We start from the raw sequence: 26,948 nt of genomic DNA, 5'->3' as shown, positions 1-26,948 counted from the left end.
CTCAAAAACTGTGAGCTGTGAAAATAGTACACAGAAAGTGTGGTTTGTCAAGAAAGTTACTACATAAAATGGTTATGAATACACTGCCTGGTGTCAAAGATACTGCTTTACAACGTTTTAGAGAAAAGCTTCTGAAAGAAATCTATAAGTTTGTCTACAAATTTGCCATTTTACAATAAACAATTCTGCATGCCTATCTTTACATCTCAACCACTGAATTATGCTGAAATTCAGAAACGTTAGTGGAATTCCCCTTATTTGGGTTTTTTCATGACTCCTTTTAAAAAGGGATGCTCCAGCCAAAATTATAAACACACCTATATGCCCCCTACTGTGCTGCTGAGGTAGTCGCTTGAGTGAGATTCATTGGTGTAAAGACTTGCAAAATACTCTTCTGATGATGTAAATTGGAGGTGAAAATCAATTTTAAAAGAGTTTTACAGCTGTGCTAACAGAAGCATTTAATAGCCTGGCTGACAGTCAGGATTAGTTGAGCACTGTAGGAATTCCCAATAGTTGTGTAATATATTTGTTTAAAGTGTACTGGTTACTGTATTATGATAACACTGATAAATGAAAACAAGTAAATGATACAAAATGAGGAATTCTGTCAAGCCGGTGAGGCTGAGAGACACTATTATAAAATATGTTTAAAAAAAATGCTAGTTTTAGGTCAGAATTCCTCTTTGAAAAAGGAGTTAAAGCAAACCAGTTGAGCTTATTCCATTTTTTGCAGGTAAACCAGAAAAGATAAGGATAATTACTTGAGGGAACAGCGGCCTGTCGTCTTTGGACTTCTTGATGCAGTCGGCTACCAGCCTCTTCATGGCTTTGGGGCAGTTTTTGTACAGCTTGCTGAGGTCAGGAGACAAGTATCCTCTTCCTACCATGAAGATGATCTACAAGAGAGGGACACGAAGAACTGCTGTATCACAAATCAAGTTAACGTTTATACTAGCATCACGGCTAATCTTTGCCAGGAAACATGAAGTGGGGGGAGAAAAAAAAAAAATCTGTACCCTTTGCCAAAAATATTGCACCCTCCCCTGGGCTTCATGAGAACAATAAGTGCAAGGCTAGGGCCATGAGCTTGTGGTTTTTCCTATGGAATGTGCGAGGGAGTCCACTCAGCCACAAACAACCAAACAGAGCTGGAGGCCGCAGTACCCAGCAGTGTGGTCTCAGTGTGAGTCTTTGGGCTAAGGCGCCTAAATTTAGCGCTGGGCTCCACAGTGACTGCTCAGCCAGCACCATCTGTGTGTGTTACATCTCTCCAGCATACAGAGCCGCTGCTAACTAACCTCCCAAAGTACTATTAAGAGTGAATTTTAGAGAAAGACACAACATACAGTACCATTTAAAAAATCTGAAATCAATGTTTTCAGCCTAATTCAGGAAATAAATAGAAATTGTGCAGTAAATTTCAGGATAAAATCCAATTTTTTGAGGCATCTGTAGATGTTTTTTGTCCCAGAAAACATGTAACCTGATCAGGCTGGTTCAAACTTTTGCATATGGCTGTTATAAATCGTTGCAAAAATATAGATACACAATCTCGTATCTCCATTTTCATATATTTTTAAATAATATATATATTTTAAACTGCCTGCTGCATAATGATTTCATGATGACTGTATAACACAACTGAATAAAATCTCATTCCATTAACTTACACTGGAAGGTGAGAATGTAGGAATCATATGGCTGGCAGATATTTGCTTTGAATAAATAATTAGAAAGGACAGAGATTTGACTGATATTTTGAAGACACATTTATTGAACACTGGAAGAGCAGAGTGTTTAGGTAATGTTGGGTTACTGTGATAAATTATCTCCAACACTCAGCACTTTATAAAGTGTGCGTCTCAGCATAAACAGATATTTACATGAAAAACATCGCATATCTGGATCAGAGCTCAATTCCTGTATCTGTGCACCTCTAATGATGAAATGTGTTTGAGGTCACTGAGTACTTACCTGGTCTCTGTCTGCGATCATAGAATAAGGCAGCTCCCCGGTCAACAGCTCGTATAGGACGACACCATAGGAATACACGTCTGATTGGAAGCTGTAGGGGTTGTTGTCCTGCATGCGGATCACCTCAGGAGCCTGGAGCAGACAAAGTGTCTTTAAACTTACGTTACACAGACGTCGGTGCTGCAAGAGACGCTTTGCTTTCACTTTCTAATATGCACTGTTGAATATATCAGGATGGGTAAACACTTTATTAAATCCAAATAGCATTGTGTGCTGTTCACTGTTGCACAAAAGGTCTTCAATATATCAATATATGTAATTTGAATACATAATGATTTATTACAAGCAAGCTAAGCACCATCAAGCATTATGTTAAGTCAAAGCACCACAATGTTCAATTGTTTTATACCTGTTTCTGCAACAATAAAGGCTTTAAAATGATTACAAATAGTGATTTCAAACTTGTAGTGCAGTGAATGGTAGTGTATTTCTGCATTTAAAGCAGGAACTAAGCATTTATCCCAGTTATAACATTAATATTAACGTTATCTGATCAGACTACGTTGTAAACATTTGTGGCTCCACCTGCTGATGGAACAGGAAGTTTTTTTGGCCTACCATCCACAGGATGGATCCTGAAGGCTGCTCCACTTGATGGGAGCCACTCCACCTTGTCTTCACCGTAGCCAAACCGAAGTCTCCGATCTTCACAGTTAAGCCTTCATGTAGGAAGATGTCTGAAGACTCCTCTTAAGGGGGAACAGAACTGGCAGAGCTCCCTGACTACCTCAGAGCAAACATACTGCATTACAGAGACCCTGTGGCTTGGCTGGACGTCATGGGAGACCGCACTTAAGAACCAGCTTGGCAAAAAACACAATAATAATAATAATAATAATAATAATAATAATAATAATAATAATTTCACATACTTTTCCACCCAGGTGTATGTGAGCAGCTACGACACACTTGCTGACTGCAGTTTGCTTTTTTGTTCTGCTCCAGAGCTAGAAAGCTAATGTAGCTAACACAATTTTTACATGTACACAGTTTCCTCCCTCACACCAAATGTAGTCAATTCGCCAAAACATTCATTCCCAGTTTGCTTCTTTGCTTCATGCTTAAGTTTGCTATGATCATCATACACTGGACCTATGAATATTTAGCTCCAATAGACTTGCTTGTGTGGTTTCTGATGCTGTATAACATACTGCATGTGGCTTAGCTAAAAACAGTAGCAACCATCTTGTAGCTTGAATTTTATCCATACTTTTGTCCATTTCCATGTCACAGTAGTTTCAGAAACTATATAAGCAAGTTTTTTTTTTTAGATAACTGAACAACTCTGCATGGTATGAGGCAAGTACATGGTGATTTAAGGTTAAGTTAGCACTATGCTAACCAACAGGTGTCAACTTCTAGCATTTGTTAGCTACTAGCCTCAAAGCTCCAGTGCAAATTTAAACACTGCAAAAATAAATGAATACATGAATTGACTGATTAAAATGGATATATAAATACATTTTTAAAAACCCCTGGCTACTAAAATCTTAAATTTTACTCAAAATATCTTTAAAATACATCCTTTTTAAATTCATTTAAAGTCATTTTATCCAGCAAAACGGTCTTCTCGGAAGATAAATTAGCTTGTTTAAAGGTGTTGCTTGAAACATGAACAGAATGTCTAGAACCAAAGTAATTTTCTTTTAACTCTCTTACAAAAATCTCTATAATCTCAAAGAGAAATATTAGATATATTGACTAGGTTTAAGCTGATCTCCCTTGCAAGGTTACACTTTTTTGCAGTGAAAAAGCAAACTTTGGATACAACATAAGTCTTGGCTGGGTGACTACATTTGGAGTAAGGAGGAAAACTGTATATATTATTCTCATTATTATTTTACTACTATTGCTTTAAGATATATTTGGTGAGCAGCTAAACACTGCAGAAATGATATTTTCAAGGATACTGTTTGACTTCATGTCCCGGTGGATGATATTCTTTGCATGCAAATAGCTAGGAAGAAGAAAACATTGGCACTCTTGAGATACAGTCGCTCTATTCAGCACTGCATTGTGTGCCTCATGGCTTTTTTGCAGTGTACAATATTCCTATTTCCATCCCATTCATTTTGAACCCCAAGCACGGACAGAAAAAAAACTTGATGTTTACATATAAAACACCCCTATTTGGAGACACTGTGAACTCTTGTCCCATGTCTAAAAATAGGTGAGTTCATCTGTTGATGAGATGGAAAAAGTACAAATTTAACCTGACATGACATACACAAATGCTGCAGACTGATAAAAGAAGTGAGGCGTACTCAAAAATGACTCTCCAGCTCATTAATCTTGGTGCAGAACTCCAGCACAACTCTCAGAGCTTTACAGAATAACATGCTTTTGGATGAATATTCATGTCTGTGCAGCCCAATTCGGTGTCTTAGAGTGCTGACAATTATGGGACAAGCAATTTTTGCAAAGCAAATAGTTTCAAAGTACTGAAGAACCGTTTATTGTATCGTGCCCCACAAAAACGCCCCACAATCTCAAACTCATTCAAACTCATTCTAAAACTTCTCAAAAATCTTCTCAACATTTGCTAACATAACCAAAAGGCTTGCTTTTTAAAGGGTCCCATATCATGGAAAAACAAATTTCCTTCACTTCAAAAGGAAGGAAGGGATTCAAAAGGGAGTTTGAAGTGATATGTAAACACTGTCAAAGTTTCAAATTGTACCATTCACTGCTCACTCCATACAGTCTACATGTGGAAAACAAGCTACAAAAACAGCCTGTTTTGAGTTCATTGTTATTAATGTCACAAAAACAAACATTTTCACCTATTCAGCCTCCAGTAGTTTAGCCACCCATTCATGCTGAAGTTATAGGCGTGTTTAGCTCTTTTGACTGGGGCACAATACAAGGCAGCCAATCAGAACCAAGATCATTTACATAGATCAGTCTTGAAGTCACAGTAAGAAATTCTAAGGCATAAAGAGAGGTGATGAGAGTTATCATTTTTGGTACAAATTAGAGAAAATGTTATAAGTGGACATCAAAAACAATATCATCACTGTCCAAAAGGTTAACTCTACAGGACTTTCTACAATTTTTATGCAAGTTAATGTAAAAAGGTTTCATTCCAAAAATTTAGGAGAATTTCTGTTGGCCCATTTATCACAAAGGTTGTGTTCAAATGATAAATCAACAAAAATAAAGATGTTTTTCAAACTGTAGGACTACAGGCCCTTTAAAACCTCTGTTGGTCTATTTGTCATGAAATGTTGAAACAATATAAAGGCAACTTGCCTTTTTCTAATGGTTTAAAAATAATATAAAAAAAGTGCTGATATGTCAAATGAAAGCTGTGACTCAGTACTCCATGACCTCTGAAGGCCCTCCCAAACTCACTCCATGCCTTGAGCAGTCTGCCTGGCAATGTCAATCAGCTGGAACATCTGCAGATTGGTTTCTTGTACATGCAGGTGTTTGTAGAGGCTGCTTCCCTCACACCACTGCGTCACAATAGCCAGGTTGTCTTTGGTCATGTAGCCCATGAATAACACAATGTTGACATGCCTGGTTTTCCTGTAAAGATCAAATACACATAACATGTTGGTCCAGAACTGAACACTTTATGCAGAAAAGGCTAAGTTTAAAAGGAGTATTTTAATATAACTAAATATACAAAAAATGATATTTCTACTAGAACCTCTGCTTAACGTAAAGTATGGATGAGTTTAAGGTGATTTATTTAAGGCTGAAGAGATCATTTCTTAGAATATTGTTGTTGAACAACTCAAAACATGCCATTCATGGTTCCCTCCTATTTCTCACCTCAGCACTGCCACCTCATTACGAAAGGCCTGAAACTGCTCTGGCGTGGGATCTGTGACCTTCAAAATCTTCACTGCCACGTCACCTGAAATATGTGCACGTGTTAATGAAGGTTTATATTCGCTGTGGTCATAAACATATCAGCATAATAGAGTTAAATACAAGACTTTAAGTGTGTTTAGTCCAATTCTCACCCATTATAATACAAATAAGCCAGCATACTTATACAAATTATATAACATAGTTTATATAATTTCATATGTATTTGATCATAACATGATGGTGATTTTTTTAATTCATGCTCTGCAGAGTTTTTTCTTTTTTATACCCGATTTAGTTGTCTACCACAGGTTTCCTCCGAGACCTGTGAAACCAGTCACCACTTCTTTTCGAACACGCATCGTCACGGGACAGCTGAACGCGCTCGGAGGAATGCGCCAACCGCCAGATCTGCTACGTCAGCTAACAGATGCCTGCACTGACTTGTATCACGTTGAGTGATGAGGGGAAAAAGGGGGGCCATCCTACCCACCCAGTGAGAGCAAGGCCAACTGTGCTCTCTTGGACTCCTGGCTACGAATGGCTATAGCATCACCAGGGATCGAAGTCGCGATCTCCTGATGACAGGGCCAGCGCTTAGACGGTTGCACGACTCAGGAGCCCCTGCAGAGTTTTTATATGTAAAGTTGATGGTAAAGTAGTGATAAATCTGCTAAAATGTGCTTCCTTTGTGGACTACTTGGAATTAAAAACACCTTAACACAAAACTACAGTAAAACAATAAGGCTTTTTTTTTCAATAATAATAATAATAATAATAAACTTCCTGTAAAGTAACTTCTAGAGCACAACTCCAATCTTAAAGGGCCAGTGTCTAGCCCAGTTTGGTAATTTACCCGATCAAACACTCCTATTTCCATCTGTTAATTGTCAGGTTCATTGGGTGTGTTTGAGTAGAAGTGCTGTGCTGGACACCAGCCCTCCAGGAGTAGAGTTGTGACCCCTCTTCTAGAGACATTAAACAACTAGATGCCTGGTTCCTGTCACCACCTCCGTAAACAATTCTGAATTGGTATTTTGTATATGTTTTTGAAAAAACTGATGGAATTCCTCTTTAAAGACTCATGATATTTACCATGCCACTTTCCTTTGTAGACTGTCCCAAAAGACCCTGAACCAATTCGGGAATGGAGGACCACCTCACTGGCGTCTATCTCCCAGTAATAGCTGGAATCTCTCTTCTCTCTGGGCCGCTGAGGGACACCAGGAAAAAAGACAGAAAAAAAAAAATCAAAAACAAACAGACATTATATACTACACACTGTAAAATAGACAGATATGTATTACGAATCACATGCTTTAATCGGTATGATTTTTTCTTTTATTCTCTTCTAGCTGTGTTAGCATTTTTGGCATAAATTATAATAATTCACAACTATTAAAATTGACTAATACAACCTTGAAAAAGCAGGAATAATCCCTGAGCTTGATATGCAGGTAAAAAAAAAAATGATTTACACTGACACTCACTATTCTGTTTTTTTCCTGAGTATTAGATGAAGGTGCCTTCTCCCTGTGAACAGGTGCTGGGGTTTTCGACTGTGACCAGCCTGTTGGACTGAGATTAGGGGGGCTCCCTGTTCATTAGAGGGACCAGAAAGAGATAGACATCACAAGCACATCAGGGTTTTGATATTAAGGTTTTTACTGAAAAACATCTTACCTGATTCCTGCCTTTTAAAGGCATCCTGCAGGGTAAAGAGAACAGGGTAGGGTATTCAGTTAATATACTGTGGAAGTGCATTGGATCAAACTGACTTATCCATGCTCCTCAAAAACATTCCTTTATAGCTAGCTGATTAAGCAATATAGGAATACAAGCCAAAAATGCATTTAACCTAAATTTGACTTTTTTGGGGGTCTAAATGCCCAAAGGTATGGCACCTTAATAATCTAATCTAATCTAAATGCAGGGCTTTGACAAAAAAGTCAAAACCCTAATAAATACTTATTTATTCAGATTTAACACTTATTTTATTCCACCATCATAAACACTACATATAAAAACTGAGAAGAAACATGTAGGTTCACTGATGTTTTTGGATAGTAAATAAAGTATGTTGTAGACATCATTACCTCTGGTTTCTATCATCACCACTGTTAAGCAAGGAGTTTGTAAAGTTTCTAAAGTTTGTAAAGGGGAATTCTCCTTTATCACTGCTAGAAGGAAGGCAAAGCAATTTTACAGTGTAGCGCTGATGCATTACCTCGATTGCACCCCCAGGCAGGGTGGTGCTGACCATGTGGACATTAGGAGTGGAGGTGGAGCGCTGTTTCTGTGATAGAGAGCCTTCGGCGGGCGGGGCGGGTGTGATGTAGTTGAAGGCATGAGGGGTGGAGTGTCTGTGATGTGTGCTGAAAAAGAAGTTTTCAGTGGAAATTTGCTTCTTTCAAATAACAGCAGTACATAAAAATACACTAGTTGCTCAGAACTATCAAGGCAGCTCTTCTGATTAATGAATCCAGCTACTGTATAGGTGTACCCATTGCTGATACAGGCATGTTCAATGCCAAGCATGAGCTAAAGGGGTGTAAAGCCCCCCAGCATTGGGCTGTGAAAAGCAACCTCACAGCATCTAGTGTAAAGCCTTCCCAGAAGAGCAGAGGCTGTTACTGCAGCAAAGGAGCACAAACTCACTATTAACAACCTTCAGTTCAGAAGAAATGCTGGTGTCTACAGACCTTCGGACACACAGTTCTAAAGTACTTTTTTTTTTTAACCAACTCATCCACTGGACAGCACAAGTGAAATACAGTAGTTTAGTTCTCATTTTAAAGTACAATGGCAAGAAATTCCTAACAGTGAATGACCATCCTAACTGATTCATCTGCCTTCATGAATTGGAGATCTTCATGATCTGAAGACCGATTAGACGCCTTTCATTTGTGCTAATGCATTCCCACTGCCTCATGCGCTCAGTAATGACTCCTCTACTAACTTCCGGGCAGCTATTTCTGGTTTAACAGACACACCCCTGGGAAATATTGCATCTCCATCCCACTGAAAGCTTCATGTCCTTGTCCCTGCTTGCACTGTTTATGAATTAACACTATTCATTCTGGTATCTCCAAACCTGCTTTGTGAAAACCGTACAAGGCAAAGGTAATGATGGACAGATGTCTTACAGCTCTTATTTGCTTTTTTTCTTGTACATTACAAGTCACAAACAAACGAACAATTACTTTCATGCTGTAGACTAAGAGGTCAAATTTGGGTGCACAATTTATGTGTTTTTGATGAGTTTAACATACTGAGGAAAAATTAAATAACAGAAATATGTACAAAAACATCTGCACACCTCCCCCCAAAATATTAAATTCAACAATAATCAGTAAAAATCATAATAATCAGTATTAAAATGAGCAGATGTGTGTTCCCTGTACAGGATGTGTTAACTTATTTCCACTTGTAATTTGTTGATTCTATACAGTGGTGGGTTAGGGTTCTGATTTGGACCAGGGTTAGGGCGAGGACCAGGGTGAGGGTTTGGTTTAGGTTTTGAGTTGAAGTTAAAGTTAGGGTTAGGATTAGAGGCAGGTTTAGAGTTAAAGAAAATTATGGTCAATTTAGTAGATATTTAGTTAAATTTAACTTGAAAGTAAATTAAGTATCTATAAAGCATCTAAAACAGACTATCCAAATAAAGTGTTACCCAAAATGGCTAATATATGAGATAGTATATGAATGAGAATCTACTAAAAATGTAAATGTTAAGTTTTTAACTCTTTAAGAGTTAAAAGCAACAAATTGCAAGCCATATTGTAATATTTAGCGTAATACATATCATATAGCGGCTAAATCTTTGTGCTGTAATAGACAGTGAGGCCTCCAGAAGTGGAATCAGCACATTTAGAGGCATTTGATGATAAACTGTAGTCAGAACCACCATTGCGGTCATACAGATTCTCTGTTGAATTGATATTTTCATAAAAATACAAGGCTGTTTCAAAGCTTGTTTCTTGTTTATGGTTATAATTCTTAGTAAAGATGATAAGCACTTGTTTAATTGTATGAGCCTGAACTCCATTCCAATCTTTCTTCACACACACAATTAAAAACCCTACAGTATTTCTAAGAGGACAATCTCTTGGACACCCACCAAGGCCAAGCATTCCAGTGAAACCACCTAGAACTGTCCTCATAACTTGTGAGTACTCCCTGTATTCAGTTCTCAACCTGCTTTACTTGTCTGTCGCATCTGATAGCATCTATCACAACACATTTTTTGACTTGGGCATCAGGAACTGTGCCCGCTCTTGATTCTCATCAAGTTTTCAAGGTTAAATTTTACCAAGTAGCCATGAAAGGGTCATGTTCAACACCTTACAACTGGTGTTCCACAGGGATAAGTTCCTGGCCCACTCTTGATTTCACTGCATATTGAATCACTTTGCTCAGTGATCACACTGCTTTTAATAGCAATGTTATACTAACTGAATTGGCTTTCTCTCATGTCTCACAAAGGACAGCAGAGCTCCTCTTTGACATCTCCTCTTAAATGGAGACACACCTGAAACTCTTCATATGACATAACATTCTCCAGCACTGAGCATTTCAATGACTATAAATAATAGATACCCTCAGCACTCACCCTGTTCATACTTCTAAGAATGTTTATACAGCCAACTGTCGTTACATTACATTTATTGACCTGGATCCTGCAGATTCTACTTCACAACATTACAGGGGCTCATTTAAGAGTGGACTAATAAAAGTCTCTGCAGTTTCCTTTCAGTTGCTACTGCCAGGAAGCACAGCTAAATATTAAAATAAATGTGTAAAGGCCAGTATGCTTACTGACATGACATTACAGAAGTGCTCGACAGGATTCCTTACTGTTTGTAGACATTTTGCATTACACACTCTAAAATGGACATATTTGTCATGTTATGGTTTTTAAACTTTTTATCTGCCAACTCTCACTATCATTCCAGATATTCATTTCCCCATCCAAACTCACCACCTGACCATTGCAGGTTATACAGCTTCAACTGGGTAGTTATGTCTAAGTCTAAATATCCTCAAAAAATGTCAAGATAAGGATGTGTATTCATTTCTGGACTTCTATGCTTTTTCAAAAATTTTTAATTTATTTTCACGGCATTTGGCAGACGCTCTTATCCAGAGCTATTTACAATTTGATCATTTTACACAGGTACATTAAGGTAGTGTTAGAAGTCTTACCCAAGGACTCTTATTGGTATAGTGGTATAGGGTGTTTGCCCAGATGGGAGACTGAACCCCTGTTTACAGCACAGAAGACAGAGGTGCTGTGCACTACACTGTACCCATCAAGGTTGAATAGGGTGTATATTAGGTGCCTGAACATTTTTTCCTGAAGAAATTTACGTAAACAAATCATGTTTCAGTTGTCTTCGCTTGTTGATGACATTCAACAGCAACAGAACCTAAAATACAGAGCTGCAGAATTCAGAAGGGGAACAAATACTAACCTGGCAGGAAACCGGGATAAAGAATCTCGCATTCGCCGAGATGAGAGAGGTGGCAGAGAATGAGTTCCACTTTCTCCAGGTGTGGGGAACAGCCTGAGTGAGGTAGAAGATGATGAGAAGGGCCGACCAACAATGAATCAACAATGATTAGTTGATATTTTACATGTTTTGCAGAGTAATGTCTCATTTAATCCCATCTTTTTACATGAAAATCTTTAAAAAAAATTTTTGGAAGGCTCTACATGTTCCAACTTATAGCTCAAATGGAATAAAAGATGTCTTGTATATACCTCAATCAGAATAGACTAATCAGATTGAGATAATTTGGAATAAAATTCCTATGTCTGAATCCGATTACAATACCAATCATAAAGTTTAAGTACATTCTGTGCATGTGTGTTCGCATCATAGTAAAAGTTTATAATGTTCAAAGAGGAGACAAAGTTTATGCTTTGAACTTTAAAAAGACGGCGGTGGGCCAGGAGTCCAGCTCATGTGTCTCGCATCATTTTAAAGTAATTAGAAACACAAGCACTGCTCACTGCTGATCATCTCACTCTGACTGGGCTCACATGATGATCGCTGTCATGTTAACGTCCACACTAAGTGGTTCTCTACGCATGCATGTAATTTTGGATCAGATTAATTGTAGTGTGCATGAAAACAGATTTTTCATCAGACTGTTGAGTACAATGAGCATATTAACACTGAATACATTCCGATAAATTAATAATCAGGTTGGCAAAAATCTTTGCATGTAAACACAGACACTATCTTTGATTACCAGGTTAGTCACCAAAAGAATCTGTAAATTACTAATGCAACCAATGCAGAGTCATATAAGCCTCATGCTAAATTCTGCTGTTTTGCTCAGAGCTGAGCTTTCTGCCTTGACGGTTCGCATTCGTGTTTGTAAGTGACCCAGATCTTCATAAATGTCAACACACTGAAAGGACACCACACTGCACTCAGTCAGCCACTGCTGATATGCTGCCTACACTAGATGATGACGACAGCAATGTGAATCTGTTGGGGTGGGCTAGAGGTTAGGGCAATACTCTGAAAGTCAGTACAGTCATGTGATCATATATCAAACATCGTTTTCATATTAAAACCTCATAACTTTTCTGTCAAAATTAATGAGCCAATAGCAATGGTTCACAATTACCTAGAATAAAATCTCTTCACATTAACATAATGAGGAACATTTGCTTTACTCTTTAATAAAGTTATTATTTCGGTGCAATTAGATTCTGTTAGGACAACAACAGTATGTATCCAATCTAGAATCACAAACCAAAGTGGCTCAAATCTGATTTTTGCGTTTACAGAGCTGTGAAAAAAACAAACAAACAATCAGATCTTTGTCATATCTCGACAAAAAAAAACAAAAAAACAACGATTTGTGCTACTTCAACCCTGTAATGTAAACACATCATGTTACTAAACACATCATAATACTGTCATTCACTGTGACTTGAATGGCAAGTAGTATCTACTTAGCATCCAAATGCCAACAGTGCCTGAAGCACAAAAGACCCATCAAAACAGAGGCCTATAATGGAATACAACATTTGAAGAACACTGAACCACCACAACAAGAAACAGGACACAACCAGTTTTTCTTGTGGTGCAACAAAGCATCTAGCCTTCGGCTGACCAGCATCAAACATCTGGAACTGCAGCACAGAGAGCAGACACACTTTTACTTTTCATGTCTAGAGAGAAGTTTATGAAGAAGGGAAAAACAACAGCAAAACAGCAGCCAGTGGCATAATCATCAGATGAACGGCCCATTGTGCCAGGCCTCAGCTTATTTTCATTGATGGGTATCTGCGGCCTATGACTAGGGTAGTTGAGACTGTATGCAAAACTCTTCATGTGCGCTGCTGACATGTATTAACATCAACAGACTGGACTAAGAAGTGGCAGATTATATCGTTTTGTTCTCACACAGAATACACAAACATTGTGTACTTTCATTCCTAATAAAATCTCAACACACAGTTTAGTCTAATGGCTAATGGCCATTTTTCTGTCTAATATTCGAATGCAATTTAAATTGAGATGATCATCTATAAGGTTCAGGGCTAGGTTTGCTTTTTTTTTTAACAAGAAGTTTAGAATATCCATGTTTTCTTGCTTTAGGCTTGAACCCTGAATGTAGTGTGCTAGACTGCCAGTAAGTTGTGGTTGTTATATCACAACACATGGAGGTTTGGTTGACTCACATTGGTCTAACTTATGTACGGGCAGCTCACAAGACCTGTGTTATTACGTTGAAGAACTGAACTATCAAACAACAACAAACAAAAGCTCAAATAACATTAGATTTAAACATTTTTTGATTATTAGACATTTATTCCTATTGCTTTAAAGAATGCATTGTTCCCTATATTCAAATATATATTTGCTGTTTCAAATGCAAAAAAATGAAATATATTATATATATAAATAAAAAAACCACACACACACACACACACACACACACACACACCACATGTATTCATGTATTCGGTCACAGCCTGTGGGACTTCACAGTACTGCACAAAAAAAAGACACAAAGTTGCACTTCATTAAAGACATGTAGTGTCATACCACAGTGCTACGGCATGTAAACGTGGCAGCCTTATAATCCGTTAATAATCCGACTAATAGCTCAATCGGAATAGAATACGTCCATGTAAACACCTCAATCCGAATAGTCTAGCCTGACTGAGGCCATTCGGAATACAATTTCTTTTCGATTGAACGAGGTGAGTAAACCTGTAAATAATCTGTTAAACAGAGGAATAATATCCGTGTAAACGCCTGAATCTGATTACACTCCAATCGGAACGTGTAAGTACATTCTGCGCATGCGCGTCGCGTCATAGCGAAAGGTTTATACCGTTCATTGTGGTGGAGCTGAAACTGATTCTGCAGAGGAGACGAGCTTTAAAAGACGGCGGTGGGACGGGTGGGAGGTGTGTCTCAGAGCACGACGAAGTACATGTGAAGGACGCATGATTTACATATGGCCCAGCAGTAGATACGGCACAGCAAGAATCGAATTATCAAACAAAACCAGAGCCAATCTCACAGTATAATGTAGTGTGACAATTTCACAGTTTAATCATGCAAATACTACAACACTCAAACTTACAGGAGCTGTCGAATGTTGCTCCAGTCAACACACATGGTGGGGACTTTGGTGCTGCAATGCTCGTGGAATTTGTAGCCGCATGTCTGACATCTGAAGCCATGCAAGAGAAACTTCTGGCATATGTCACAGAAGGCCAACTTCAGAAATGTTTTTCGTACCTGTGATGCATTGATGAAGTTCACAACATTACAAATTCAAAGCAACCCATTACATTAGATCGTTCTAGTTCACAATCTGCATCATCAGATATTCACTGACTGCAAGTAAGGCGAGAAATATAAACTGATACAGGGCGCACCATGAAGGTTATCAAACATTATCATTATTTTTAAGTGCTGTCCAGTCATGTCCAATCCCTGGCGACCATATGGACAGTGTTCTTCCAGACAACTCACAAAATTGTGCGTAGTCAGGGGTACATGATCCAAAACTTCAACCACCAGCTCTTCTCCTATGAGTGAGGTAGAATCAGTGTTCCAATCCATACGGGACTTTTTGCTAAAAAAAAAATTTATTGGCATTTAATTAGCATGCCCATTACATAAAATTCATTCAATACTGGAAAATGCTTTATTGCGTACAATTCCAAGCCACTTCCACACACAAAACAAACAGGTTTTCCCTTTTCTGTATTATCTAAATAGATACAGCCAAGCAAGCTCTCCGATTGGTTAGGACTTTAGGAGCGGGACTGAAGATCTTACACATTACACGCTAGACCTTCTGGAAGTTCTCAATACATTTCTGTAACGTCAATAAGCTACTGGAATCCTAAAGGGACACTAGCAGAAATTAGCATTATCGTGGAGTCTGAAGACTGAAGTCTTGCAGGAATTCAAAAATCCAGGGCCAATTACCTACACGAACCTTCATAACAACTCCCAATAAGCTAATCCACAATCATGAACCATCATCATGTAATATTAGACTAATAGGCAAATATACTGAAACAAAGCTGTAGGCAGTTTACCTTTTAGGCTGCTCTGGATGGAGCCTAAACACAGCACAGCACTCTGGCTGAAGCCCTCGAACTTTAAGGGCTTTGATGAGGCAGTTGTGCAGAGTCATACCCGGCCGCACACTCACCTGAGAGAACAGAAATTACACTAATGCATCAGATTACAAAGACTCATTTCTATATTTTATAAATGCTAATGACAAAAATGCTTAAAGCAACAGTTCAGTGAAGAATCAAATGTACACACTTTTCCCCCTTATATAATATGTAGTTGATCATCGATGATGCTAATGTAGCCAACAAGCAAATCACAATGAATTGGCTTGTGTTTAATAAAAACTTTGAAAATTTTGTTAACTACATTCAACTCATAGCTCTTACATAAGGGGAAAGGTGCCTACATTTTTAGCCAAACTATTAGAATGAGAAAATGTACCATAAGAATAGAGCACCTAGACATATGTTATTGTGTGATTTTGATATTAATCAATGTGCTCAGCATAATGACAGATCCTATCAACACAAAATGGGAGGCTTACCACAGTGCGCTGCTTGTTTGGCAGATAGACGCGAATTGTGCTAGCTTTGGAGGAGTCTGGGATTTTCCCATCATCCGAGGAGCGTCGTTGATAAGGAAAGCCCTTGGTAATGTTGGGAGACATACAGGTATCGTCAAACACAGAGTCTTTCAATCCAAACCCATTACTTAGGGTCTTCCAAGCCCCTTGAATGTGCTCCATTAGGCTGGAAAGCAGATCTCAATCTATAAAAAAAAAAATTTAACAAGTGATCAGTCAATAAAAATAAATAAATGCCACAAATACAAATAAGATATATAAACATTACATATGCTCACTATAAAGTCAACACTAAAAAACTGCCATTCTGTTTAATAAATATAATTGGCCCTGGATGGAAAACAGCTGCATATGAAGAGAAACACAAACCATTCCCTAAAAATGAAAATGGGATGGAAAAACAGGCCCCACAGTAACTTTACAGGCAGTGTAAAAATTCACTGACAAGCAATCTGCCAAGTTGAGTCCAGAATGCTCCAAATGACTGTGAAAAGAGGGAAAACCGATCCAAATTGGCTCAATTTACCACTATATTCTACAACAGCCACACACTCCTCATTACAGCAAACTGGACAGCACAAAACAGCTCAAACTCATCATGGAAATTTTTGCAATAGTTTCATATGTAAGCATTGTTTTCATATTTGAAAAGTATGCTGCAAAAACAGCTCGTTTTGAACTTATTTCTTTCTGCCATGTCACAAGAACCTACTCATATACATATATCTGTCTATTCAGCCCACAGCAGTTTAGCCCCACCCACTCATACTGAGGCTCTAAAAAGTGTTCAGCTCTGGATGCTTTTAGAATTAGGCACAAAAAAGATAGCCAGTCAGAAGAGTTCAATTACATATCAGCCTTAAAGGTACAGTAATAAAGCCTGTTTAATACTAAGGGATGAAGACAGCTTCACTTCCAAACTAATTCTGACCATTTTATTGCACCTATGACACGCAAATCCGTGAAGCGCTCCATATTTTTTGTGGGGCAGTCGTGGGCTGGAGGGTAGGGATCTGGCCCTGTGACCGGAAGGTTGCCGGTTCGATCTCCAGGACCGACAGTCCATGCCTGAGGTGTCCTTGAGCAAGACACCTAACCCCCAACTGCTCCCCGGGCACCGTGGATAGGGCTGCCCACCGCTCCGGGCAAGTGTGCTCACTAGTGTGTATGTGGTGTTTCACTTCACGGATGGGTTAAATGCGGAGGTGGAATTTCCCCGGATCAAAAAAGTATAACTTAAGTTAAGTTAACTTAACTAAAACCACACAAATGTTATAGGTAAAGACAAAACACAAGCAAAACATATATCGGCCCTTTAAACTACTTCTTCATACTCACACATCTCAATTCCAAAAACGGCTCTGTTAATAATCGATAAAAAGTGTATGTCCCATTAGGGTTGGATGCAGGAAACGAGAAGGCATGCTGAAAAAAAGATGAACATCCAACAAAGTTCCCTCATTATTTATGTAAATTTACAGTAATGTTCTATCCAAATCTAACGTGCTATGATCTGTGGCTCCAAAGAACTTGTTCAGCCACACTGAAATAAAGTTTGGAGGAATCCACACACAAACCCGCAAACCACAGCAACACAAGCTGCAAACCACTGCTACAAAAATATTGTTTGTCATTCTCACCCAGCGCTTGCCTCTAAAATGTTTCTGAAAGCTTGCGTATCTGAAGCTGAGGCTTTATGCCAGTCATGCCACCTTGTAGTCACGTAAAAAAAAAGTGCAGAGCAATGCAAGAGAGCTTAATCATCAAGTACCCGCCATGAGCTAGATGAGAAACGCAGATAAGGTGACTGTATTCATGTAAAGATGGTTAGAACAGCAGAGCTATATCTGATAAGTTGCCTTCTGGCTGCATTCAAACAAAGGCTTAACCATGCTATGAAATTGAGTTCTGTGCATTGCAGAGTTTTTTTTCTTAAACTTTCACTCCATTCTACAAACGTTCTTCCATCTGCTCTACAAACACTTCAATCAGCTCATGCAGGATGACCATCAGGACTGGACAATATATTGTTTCTTAACCATTATCACAATATTAGTCTTTGCAATACTGATCACAAAAGGCTCCATAAAGGGTCTCATCAGCTATGTTTTTTACTACGTGCTCTGAGAATCCTGACCAATCACAGTTTAAGGAATCACTAATGAAATACTCATGTAATCCAACAAAAGTAAGTTATTTTTGTCAGTCTGTAAACATGTCATATTTTGTGCATTTTTGATTTACTGCAAGGAGTATCATATTTCCAAAATGTAACAATGTAATTTCTATTCTGGAACATACAGTACTGGGTGCAAGTCAGAGACAACCATTTAATTTAATTTCCAGTCCAAACAGCCATTAAGTACAAGTTACTCAGGAGATAATCCATTTGCACCATGAATGAGAAATTAAGACAATTTCCAAAACTGGACTTCAAAAAAAACAAAAAAAACAATTAAAAGCTGGAGAAACATTGGGACTCCTAACAACCACCTGGAAGACGTGGTAGACACCAACACTGCCTCAATCGGATAAACAGCACTTAAAGCTTTCATCTTTCAGAGAGGAGAAAATCAAACTGTCTATCCTTGGTGTTTATGTCCATCCTTCCACTGTGAGAAGACAACTCAGCACAGTGGGTCTGAAAGGACGTGTAACTCTTCAAGAAGCCTCACTGAGAAAAGGAGACAGACACATCAAACAAAGAAGCTGAAGAATGGACTGACCACCCCAGAGTCCAGACCTCAACATCACTGAATGTGCTTGATTACTTGAAAATGATCAACCAACTTCTAAGACTGAACTTTGGTCATGTGGACAAATATCCCTACAGGTATTTGATTCCTGAGAAGAATGGAAGCTGCAATAAAAGCAAAAAATGAAGAAATTCCGTGCTAAGATTGATGTGGCATTATATTTAGCTGTTGATTATTCTGTATAATGTTTGGTTAAACATGTTTTAAACACATCACTGACTTTTGCACAGTCAGGTTAATCTGGACGGCACTTCAAAAACATCAAAATTTTCCCATTTAGTTGGCTTTATCCACAAATACACCCTTCAGTGAAATAGTGCACTATAAGCAAAAAAGTACTTTAAAAGGGCAGTGTTGTCCTCATTTCCATCCAGCCTGCAGAGCCACAGCTGATGCATCATTCTTACATTAGAAACTTGCTCGGCTGGTCTGTGCACTCACCAAAAGGCAAAAGTTGCACTGTTGATCTTTCCATAAGCATGCAGTTCCTCTATGAGTAAGTGCTTTAAATGACACAAGCCTAAACCAGCAGATCACTGGTTTAAGCAAGAAAAAAAAGGCTTTTTTTGCACCCTCAAAATGTTTTCCCTGGGCGTCATGCAGACTAGAAAGGAAGTTATTCAGTCCCTGTTTCTGCTGCCTGATTCAGACCTTGAAGCATATCAAACATTGTTGGAAATGTTTTGTCTTGAACTTACAAACACAAGTGAGCTAAAACTGGGCCAGTGCCTGAATTCTGTTGCAGTAAATGCCTAAAACTGCACAATCTATAATTTTCTAATCATTATTATGGTATTTTATTACTGATGCAAAGGACTGCAATATGCAAATGAGCCTCTAACCAATCAGTCTTTTTCTTAGTGTGTCCTGTGAGCATTTTGACCAATCACAGATCGAGATTAGTTTTTTGGCTGTTTTGATGAGTCGAGGTACTCAATTAATCCAATAAACATTATTATTATGCTCATAATAATCTTCGACTACATCACATTATTTAAGTTCCAGTGCATTTCAATACCTTGCAATTTGCAGGTTTACAGTAAAAAGACATCACCCATCATTGGTTTCATTTCCAGTCATAAAGTACAAATCAGCATCTGGAAAAAAGCTAAACATATAAATTTAACATCAAATTATGCAGCAGCTTCAATAACTAAATATATGTCATGTAACTTTTTAGGATTTAGTATGTCCATGCTTTGGCTTTATTCCAGATTCCACTCTTTTCAGGAGACTCACATTCAGTTCTTCAAAGAAATCTGCACACACGCCTCCAAAGTTCAGTCTTAAAAGCTGATTTTACATTTTCTGCTTCTTACCCTCCAAATAAATCACATTCAGTGGTGTGGAAGTCTGGACTCTGGGGAAATCATTGCATTGTTTTATGTGTCTGTCTCCTTTTCTCAATGAAGGTTCTTGACAGCTACACATCCTTTCAGACCTATAGCACCGAGTTGTCTTCTCACTGTGGAAGGATGGACAGAAACACCTGTGGATGTTTTTAGATCTGAAGCAGCTTGATTTTCTCCTCTCTCTCAAAGATGAAAGCTGTAAGTGCTGTTTATCTGATGGAGGCAGTTTGCTGTCTAGAAGGTATTCCAGGTGGTTGTTAGGTGCCCCATTTTCTCTGGAGATTTTAATCAGCTTTGAAATTCTAGTTTAGGAAACTCATATTGTATTACTTATTTTTTCCTTCCTAATGCAAGCATGTCATCTTATATCTAATCAACTCAGGGCTATATCCTGAATATGAAGCCCTGCTTGCGACATCCAGTGTAAATAAAAATAGCACGTAGCCACAAGTTAGTAAGGTGTGGAAACGAGATCCTAATGCATGATCAGACTTTAGTAAGGAGTGAGAATGAGAAAATTAAGCCTTGACCACAGCTTATAAGACTTGATCTCAATTCCATGCCTTACTAAGTCATGGAAGGATGTCACCAGCAGTGCTCCAAACATGAAAAATGAATAACCTGGAAATTAAACAAATGTAAGGTGCTCTCTGACAACTCTGCAACTAATTAGCCAATCTAATTAAAAAACCTATACCAGAAAACATATGTGGTACAATTTAAACCACCCCAAACTTCACTTCCATGACTATTACAGTCACTTTCAAAGCTCCACTAATGATTCAATCCAGGCCAAAGCAGGCCAGGCTACAAGCACTGCAACAACAGGGGCTTAAGGATAAGACGGCCAGATCCGCTGCACTGTACAATACGTACTTTACTCGTTCTCCATTTGTAAACAAGGAAACCCACAGCAAATCCTGATGTGGCACTGATTCAGCAGTTCCTCACTGGGGGGGTTCGATTATTCTGTGCAATGCTGAAAGCAGATGGCACTTCTGAGATGTTCACTTCTAAACGAATAAACAACTGAGGATGAGAAAAAAAAAATATCTGACTAAGAAGGGCTGAGGTAGATTTTTGAGCTTCTTTCAGCTCAAGCTGCAAACACAACATCCAAATCTGCAGTCGCCATGAATTTGGTTGACACACTGTGGCCGGTTTACATTGTGGCTTTTGGTTTACAAGTCAAGAAGTGCGCAAGAAAGGAGAGGTCTATAGAAATCATGTGAGAAATGAATCCAAAAGCAAAGCCCAAAGACAAAGAATCAACACCGGCTTCAGCGCACTTCTGCATGTTCACATAAGCAAAGTCCACTAAAAGGATAAAGCACAGAAGGAGCAGAAGGAAAGAGGGCCCTGTTTTCAGAACACAATCCAGTCCTTCCACTCTTATGTCTCCATTAGCTTTCAGACCACTTGAACATCAGGCATAAGGCCAAGTGCTAAAATAGCTAATGTTTGCTCTACTTCCTAGTAGTTCAGAAAGAATAATAACCGAGGCCTTGGGCAAACTAAGAGGAGGGGGGCTCTTTAGCAAGTACATTGCAGCAGCATTTATGCCAACTACATTCAAGCTAAGCTTAGTCTGGGTCCAATCCATGTCCCACCAAACAAATGAAGGCAAAAGGCAGCTTATAATGCAGTCTGCACTTCAGGGAAATTTGAATGCACAAACAGAACTTGAAGTTTTCGAATTTTCCGTTGCACCTTACATGGTAACTGCTACAGCATTTAAGGTGGAACGGAAAATTTGAAGAAAAAGAAGCCCACTTCAATCTATTCAGGTAGTCACGGAAAGACTTTAACATAGAAGACATGGTTATTTACCTTCGTTTGCATGCAGATCAGCGCTTTCAGTGGACACTCCATGTATTTTCAATAACATGGCTAAAAGCTTTTCTTATCAAATCCACACAAATCATCAGTCTTCCTTTTTTGCCCAAGTTCAAGTCAAGTTTATGTCTGCAAGTGAGTGAGTGAGCGCATTACCTCAAGCCTTCCAGTAGCCACAGACGCAGTGGAAACATGCATGCAAAGCTCTCTTTAATGTGAAGTTTTTTCTGGTCCAAAACTTCAAAGTCTTGCATGCACAGCTGGCCAAAAAGTGTCCGCAACTGCAGGCTGACTGCGCTCGCGCTGAAGCTGGACAACGCTGCTGTGCATCGCAACGCCCGGCTAGACTGTTAAAGTGACACAAGTCGCTGTGTTTGGAGGCGTGTGATCTGATCTACTCAGCAGACAGAGAGCTGGGACTCTGCAGCTCCGCCATGAGTTCGAGGGGGAGAGGTGTCGGTGGAGTGACGTCACATGACTACCCTTTTAAAGGGCCCATACCATGAAAAGCCAAACTTTCCATTTTTTTAAAAACGAAAGAGTTGGATGTTACGGAGCATTGCTGGTGACATCCCGTGTAAATAAAAATAACGCGTGGCCACGTAATGTGTGGGAACGAGATGATTAAGTCACGGCCACAACTTCGTAAGATGTGGTCAAGGCGTAATTATCTCATTCCTATGCTTTACTATATGAAGCCCTGCTGGTGAAATCCTGTAAAAATAAAAATAATGCGTGGGAATGAGATAATTAAGTCGTGGCCACAACTTAGTAATGTGTGGGAATGAGATGATGAAGCTGTGGCCCTGACTTAGTAAGGCATGCAAATGAAATAATTAAGTTATGGCCACGACTTAGCAAGGTATGGGAATGAGATGATTAAGTTGTGGCCATGAGTTAGTAAGGAATGCAAATGAAATAATTCAGTTAGTGCTACGAGTTAGTAAGGCACAAGAATGAGATAATTAAGTCGTGGCTATGACCTACTAAGGTGTGAGAATGAGATCATGCCTCATGAGAATGCATGAATGCCTGCCTTAGGATCTTGTTTCTACGCCTTACTAAGATTAAGTTGTGGCCACGCATTGTTTGTATTTATACAGGATGTCACCACTGTAGAATTGAACTCTTAGATGTATTACTTGCTGGCCAGTGTCTGGACAAGGAGTGGCTCCACAGATGGCACCACAGTGGCTGGGAAAGATGCAAGAGACCAAAGCACAAGTGAGGTTGTATATATTGATCTGGACATAAGGTTTCATTAGGAGGAGACAGCTGTGGTACAGAACAGACGTCTGGCCTTGCTTCTGTTCAGAAGCAACAGAAGGAAGCAATACAGCAGGAGTTCCCAACTTTTTACTCACACAACCAACCACAGAAGCTTTCGCAGCTCAGAAGAAGATCTGGCCAGCCAGACTGTTTCAAATGCACAAAAATATAACAGAATAATCACTGCAGTCTATCAAATCTGACTTGACTGTATAATAACACAGCACCTATAAAACACCAAAAAATGTCAAATGGTCAGTCTGAAGCCATTTTCCATGATAGATGAACTCCAAACGACCAAAAAGTGAAGCCTTTCACACTGACTTGTACTTACACTGAAAATATAAACATAACCAGCTAGCTATGTCAGTTATGAATTTTAGTAGATCACTAAGCTTGACCAAAATGTGTAGGTATGAATATTTATCTCTAAAAATTGCATATATTGTAAATCTTTTGTATGTATATCTGTTTTAATGTTTTTAATAGTTTGTGGCAAGCATGTTAGATTGGGCACTACAACAAACAGCTTCTGTTAAGAGTTTTTTATGCTGCTAGTAAACCAGTCTTACCAAAACTGCACTGTGCCATTCTCATATCTCAAATACTGTACTTTCATATTGTTCCCATATTCTGTTTATGCTCTAACAAACATAACAAACATTAACATGTTTTAGACAATATTGTGTTCATTTAGCTGTCACTGTAAATGTAGCCTAATATATATGTTTTACATTTATTATGAGTGTGAGGTACATGTGGGCTGTTCTAAGGAAAAAATAGTCCTCAAAGAAAACTTTTTTTACATTTATCACTATTTTACTGTCATTATCTGTAGTTTATGCAATGACAAAAAACAGCAGTCAAAGTGCAAATTAGAACCTAAAAAGAATGGAATTCATTACGTAGGATGACCAATACATTATATTTAGCGGCACATACCATAAGAATTCCAGTATGTTTATATTATGTGAACTTTATTTATTGTCGGTGTTCTTTGGCCTTTGGCCTGGACGACTTAAGTTTCATTTTTTGGCCAGGGACGTTAATTTTGATGCCTTACTGACGATTATAAAAAGTATAGTTCTGGTCCTAAAATCTGACTGGCTGAGCCATTTGACCACACATTTGACCACCTAACAGCGACTGAACTCTGTTTCACTGTGCCACGGCATGAACAAACCCTTGTGCTGTTAATGGCTTTATATTTGACTCTCATGCTTTTCACATGGACCAGTGAGTATACTGATAAAGTAAAAACACGTTTTTGTTTAAACTGAGGGGCTGGAGACAATCTAACTGGAGCTAGGCTGGTCAGCTATCTAACAGGCTAAAATATGGCCAACAGCCTAAACAACTCCATCATTCATATCACAAGGTTGAATTAAAGTACCTACAGTATGAGTCTCTATGAAACGGCAGTATAAAAGTCTAAAGAATGTCACTTGAATGGATTATGCACTTCAAACGTTCGTGTTTCAGTCAGAAGTAATGTCAAAAGCCAGGCTGAATCCCAAACGGCCCTATACTCCCTAAACAGTGTGCTGGCTATGAAAGTTTAGAAATTCCAGCCTCTACAGCCAAACAGGGCATCATTAATCGAGTATAAATGTGTCCGAGTCCCAAATGGTTTTTTTTCTTAGGTTTATTTTGCACCATTGGGTTTCAGAACCAAGTATTTAAATTCCTGTGTAGTGCACTTTATAGGGTGCCTTTAGAGATTTAGAAGAGGGGCAATGCTGGATTGGTGCTAAATAAGACTCACAGTGATTATTTGGTGCCTAAAAAGTACTGGACTGCATGTTTTATATGTTTTACTTATAAATTGAAGTTTTTACATTAAACAGTGCTGTGTTATCATATGTTCATTATTATGTGGCCAAAAAAAAAAATAATCATGAAGTGGCTGCAATATTCAGTGATGGCCGAACGAATGTTTCTTGGCGGAATACTTGATTATGTTGATTATTTTTAATAATAAACGATTAGTAATGCCTAAGAACACTCTATCCTTAATAAAATCGCATGGCCTCTCGTGGCTTATTGCTTAAATACACTTGATTTCAGAAGGAACAGTGGATGAGCCGGTGTCTACAAACATTTGGATCCAAACATATGGTGTCAGTGCTATTTCAGTGCTATTCCAGCGCATGCTTGCTTCTATATCAGTTTTTTTTTCTTTAAGCATCTTAATTGCTCGCTGTTCTTTCACAAAGTCTCCATTGTCTATTCATGCCTACTGTCTGTAGAGAAAAACGGTAAGTTTAAAGGTTAAAACAACGAGCATCATCATTTCACTTAAATGGTTCATTTTGTCATTCGGATTGGTTTGGTGGGAAAAGCCAGACGTCCACCTGGAATGGCTGTGGGCACTCTGAGACATTCTTGTACACTAGTTTTGAAATGCATTCAGTTGATTTTGACCCAAAGAAAACCTTTACCACTGGTTTATTATTATAATACATTACATAGAAAAAATGCGGTTCACTGTGTGTTTTGAACAGTAAATAAAAATGATACCTTTGTGTTGAAGTCAGCATGACAGCCTGGTTTCTCTAACCAGATTTTAGAGTTAGTATGCTTCTCTAAAAAGAACCATTCACATGAAACTACTCTGAACAGCTCTGTATTCGATTAAATGATTGCAGAAATTGTGAAATCATTGGTGGAGGTCTCTTGTAAAGCCACTACAACAACAGCGGCAGCCAAAGTATCCAAATTAAAATGGGACAATGAGTCAAAAAAGGGTAAACAAAACCATAAATACATGAATATATATTTGAGTTTTAGTCTCTTTTTTCCTTCAACTAAATTGTATATATAGTTTACATGTAAAACATGCAATCCCACACAAGAAAGCATCGTTTTTGAGTGAATTAACAGTGCCATCAGCTGGCCACTGAGCTACATCTCAACCATGGCCATGACACAGCTTCCATTTAACATACACTGATACATCTGTTTCACTGAATGCACTGAAAAGTAAAAGAATAAAATTACAATTTCAGGAAAAAAAGAAGGATTTTTGCTTTACTATACCGTTTTGTTTAGCAGTCCAGCCATGCTGGACCGTAGGAGCATTGTTTTAGGACTTAAACTGAATTATGATAAAAAATAATCGCATACATTTTTTAAAAAGCCTGTTTATTTCCCACTTTCATGAATATTTCCAGCTCAGATTCAACAGTATTCTGCTTAATCCAGTCATATGCATTGTATTACTGCTTTTATTCTGCTTTTTACAGAAAAGATCATGCTTTGGCTTCTGTTAAAGTTGTACAGTAATGTTTGTATATGATTAGATCCAAATATGCAGGCCCAAATATTACTTACCAGAGTCAGTAGGGTCAAGCGAAGCAGTCCATGATTAAGTTTCACCTCAAAAACAACCGAAAAACCAGCGTCCATTTTTATATTCCTCGTTACACATCATGGCCTACAAAAAACTGTTCACCGAACAAATCAAGTCACTTTAACATTTCACTACCTAGAACTTTGTTACTGTATGTAAAATACTGAAGGCATTGCTGTCCCATGGAGCAGGTGAACGAAATCCCTCTTTCCAAATCCCACGACATCACTAATGCACACAGCTCACATGGTCAGGGGAACGGAGACGGGGTGGAGGGCGCGGGGACGACATCCTCACCACTGAGATTTAAGGCGTTCCCTCAAGCTTGCATCAACTGCACAACCGGCAAGTCAACACTATGAGAGAAAACAA

At 38.6% G+C, this 26,948-nt stretch overlaps 1 protein-coding gene across 2 annotated transcripts in view; it reads right to left on the bottom strand.

Moving 5' to 3' along the window:
* raf1b (Raf-1 proto-oncogene, serine/threonine kinase b) overlaps positions 1-26,948 on the bottom strand; it is a 29,189-nt gene that overhangs the window by 2,139 nt on the left and 102 nt on the right. Inside the window, exons 1-16 of one of the 2 annotated variants that reach the window (XM_017704784.2) lie at positions 26,558-26,948; positions 15,973-16,196; positions 15,446-15,561; positions 14,871-14,973; positions 14,476-14,633; positions 11,331-11,423; positions 8,084-8,231; positions 7,540-7,564; positions 7,347-7,453; positions 6,952-7,069; positions 5,818-5,902; positions 5,392-5,568; positions 3,948-3,994; positions 2,596-2,714; positions 1,978-2,109; positions 765-899 (exon numbers count right to left, since the gene is read on the bottom strand). The exon at positions 26,558-26,948 is cut by the window's right edge and continues 102 nt beyond it. In XM_017704784.2, the coding sequence (XP_017560273.1) occupies positions 765-899; positions 1,978-2,109; positions 2,596-2,714; positions 3,948-3,994; positions 5,392-5,568; positions 5,818-5,902; positions 6,952-7,069; positions 7,347-7,453; positions 7,540-7,564; positions 8,084-8,231; positions 11,331-11,423; positions 14,476-14,633; positions 14,871-14,973; positions 15,446-15,561; positions 15,973-16,173 (1,764 nt within the window). In that variant the 5' untranslated portion in view covers positions 16,174-16,196; positions 26,558-26,948. Of the gene's footprint in view, positions 1-764; positions 900-1,977; positions 2,110-2,595; positions 2,715-3,947; positions 3,995-5,391; positions 5,569-5,817; positions 5,903-6,951; positions 7,070-7,346; positions 7,454-7,539; positions 7,565-8,083; positions 8,232-11,330; positions 11,424-14,475; positions 14,634-14,870; positions 14,974-15,445; positions 15,562-15,972; positions 16,197-22,111; positions 22,400-26,557 lie in introns of those variants that run through there. The other variant, XM_017704783.2, reaches the window with a different exon arrangement.

This window comes from Pygocentrus nattereri, chromosome 21 (genome assembly GCF_015220715.1).
Source record: "Pygocentrus nattereri isolate fPygNat1 chromosome 21, fPygNat1.pri, whole genome shotgun sequence".
NCBI classification, from domain to species: domain Eukaryota; kingdom Metazoa; phylum Chordata; class Actinopteri; order Characiformes; family Serrasalmidae; genus Pygocentrus; species Pygocentrus nattereri.
Note: the sequence above shows the minus strand (reverse complement) of the source record. Positions and strands in the feature narration are given on the sequence as shown.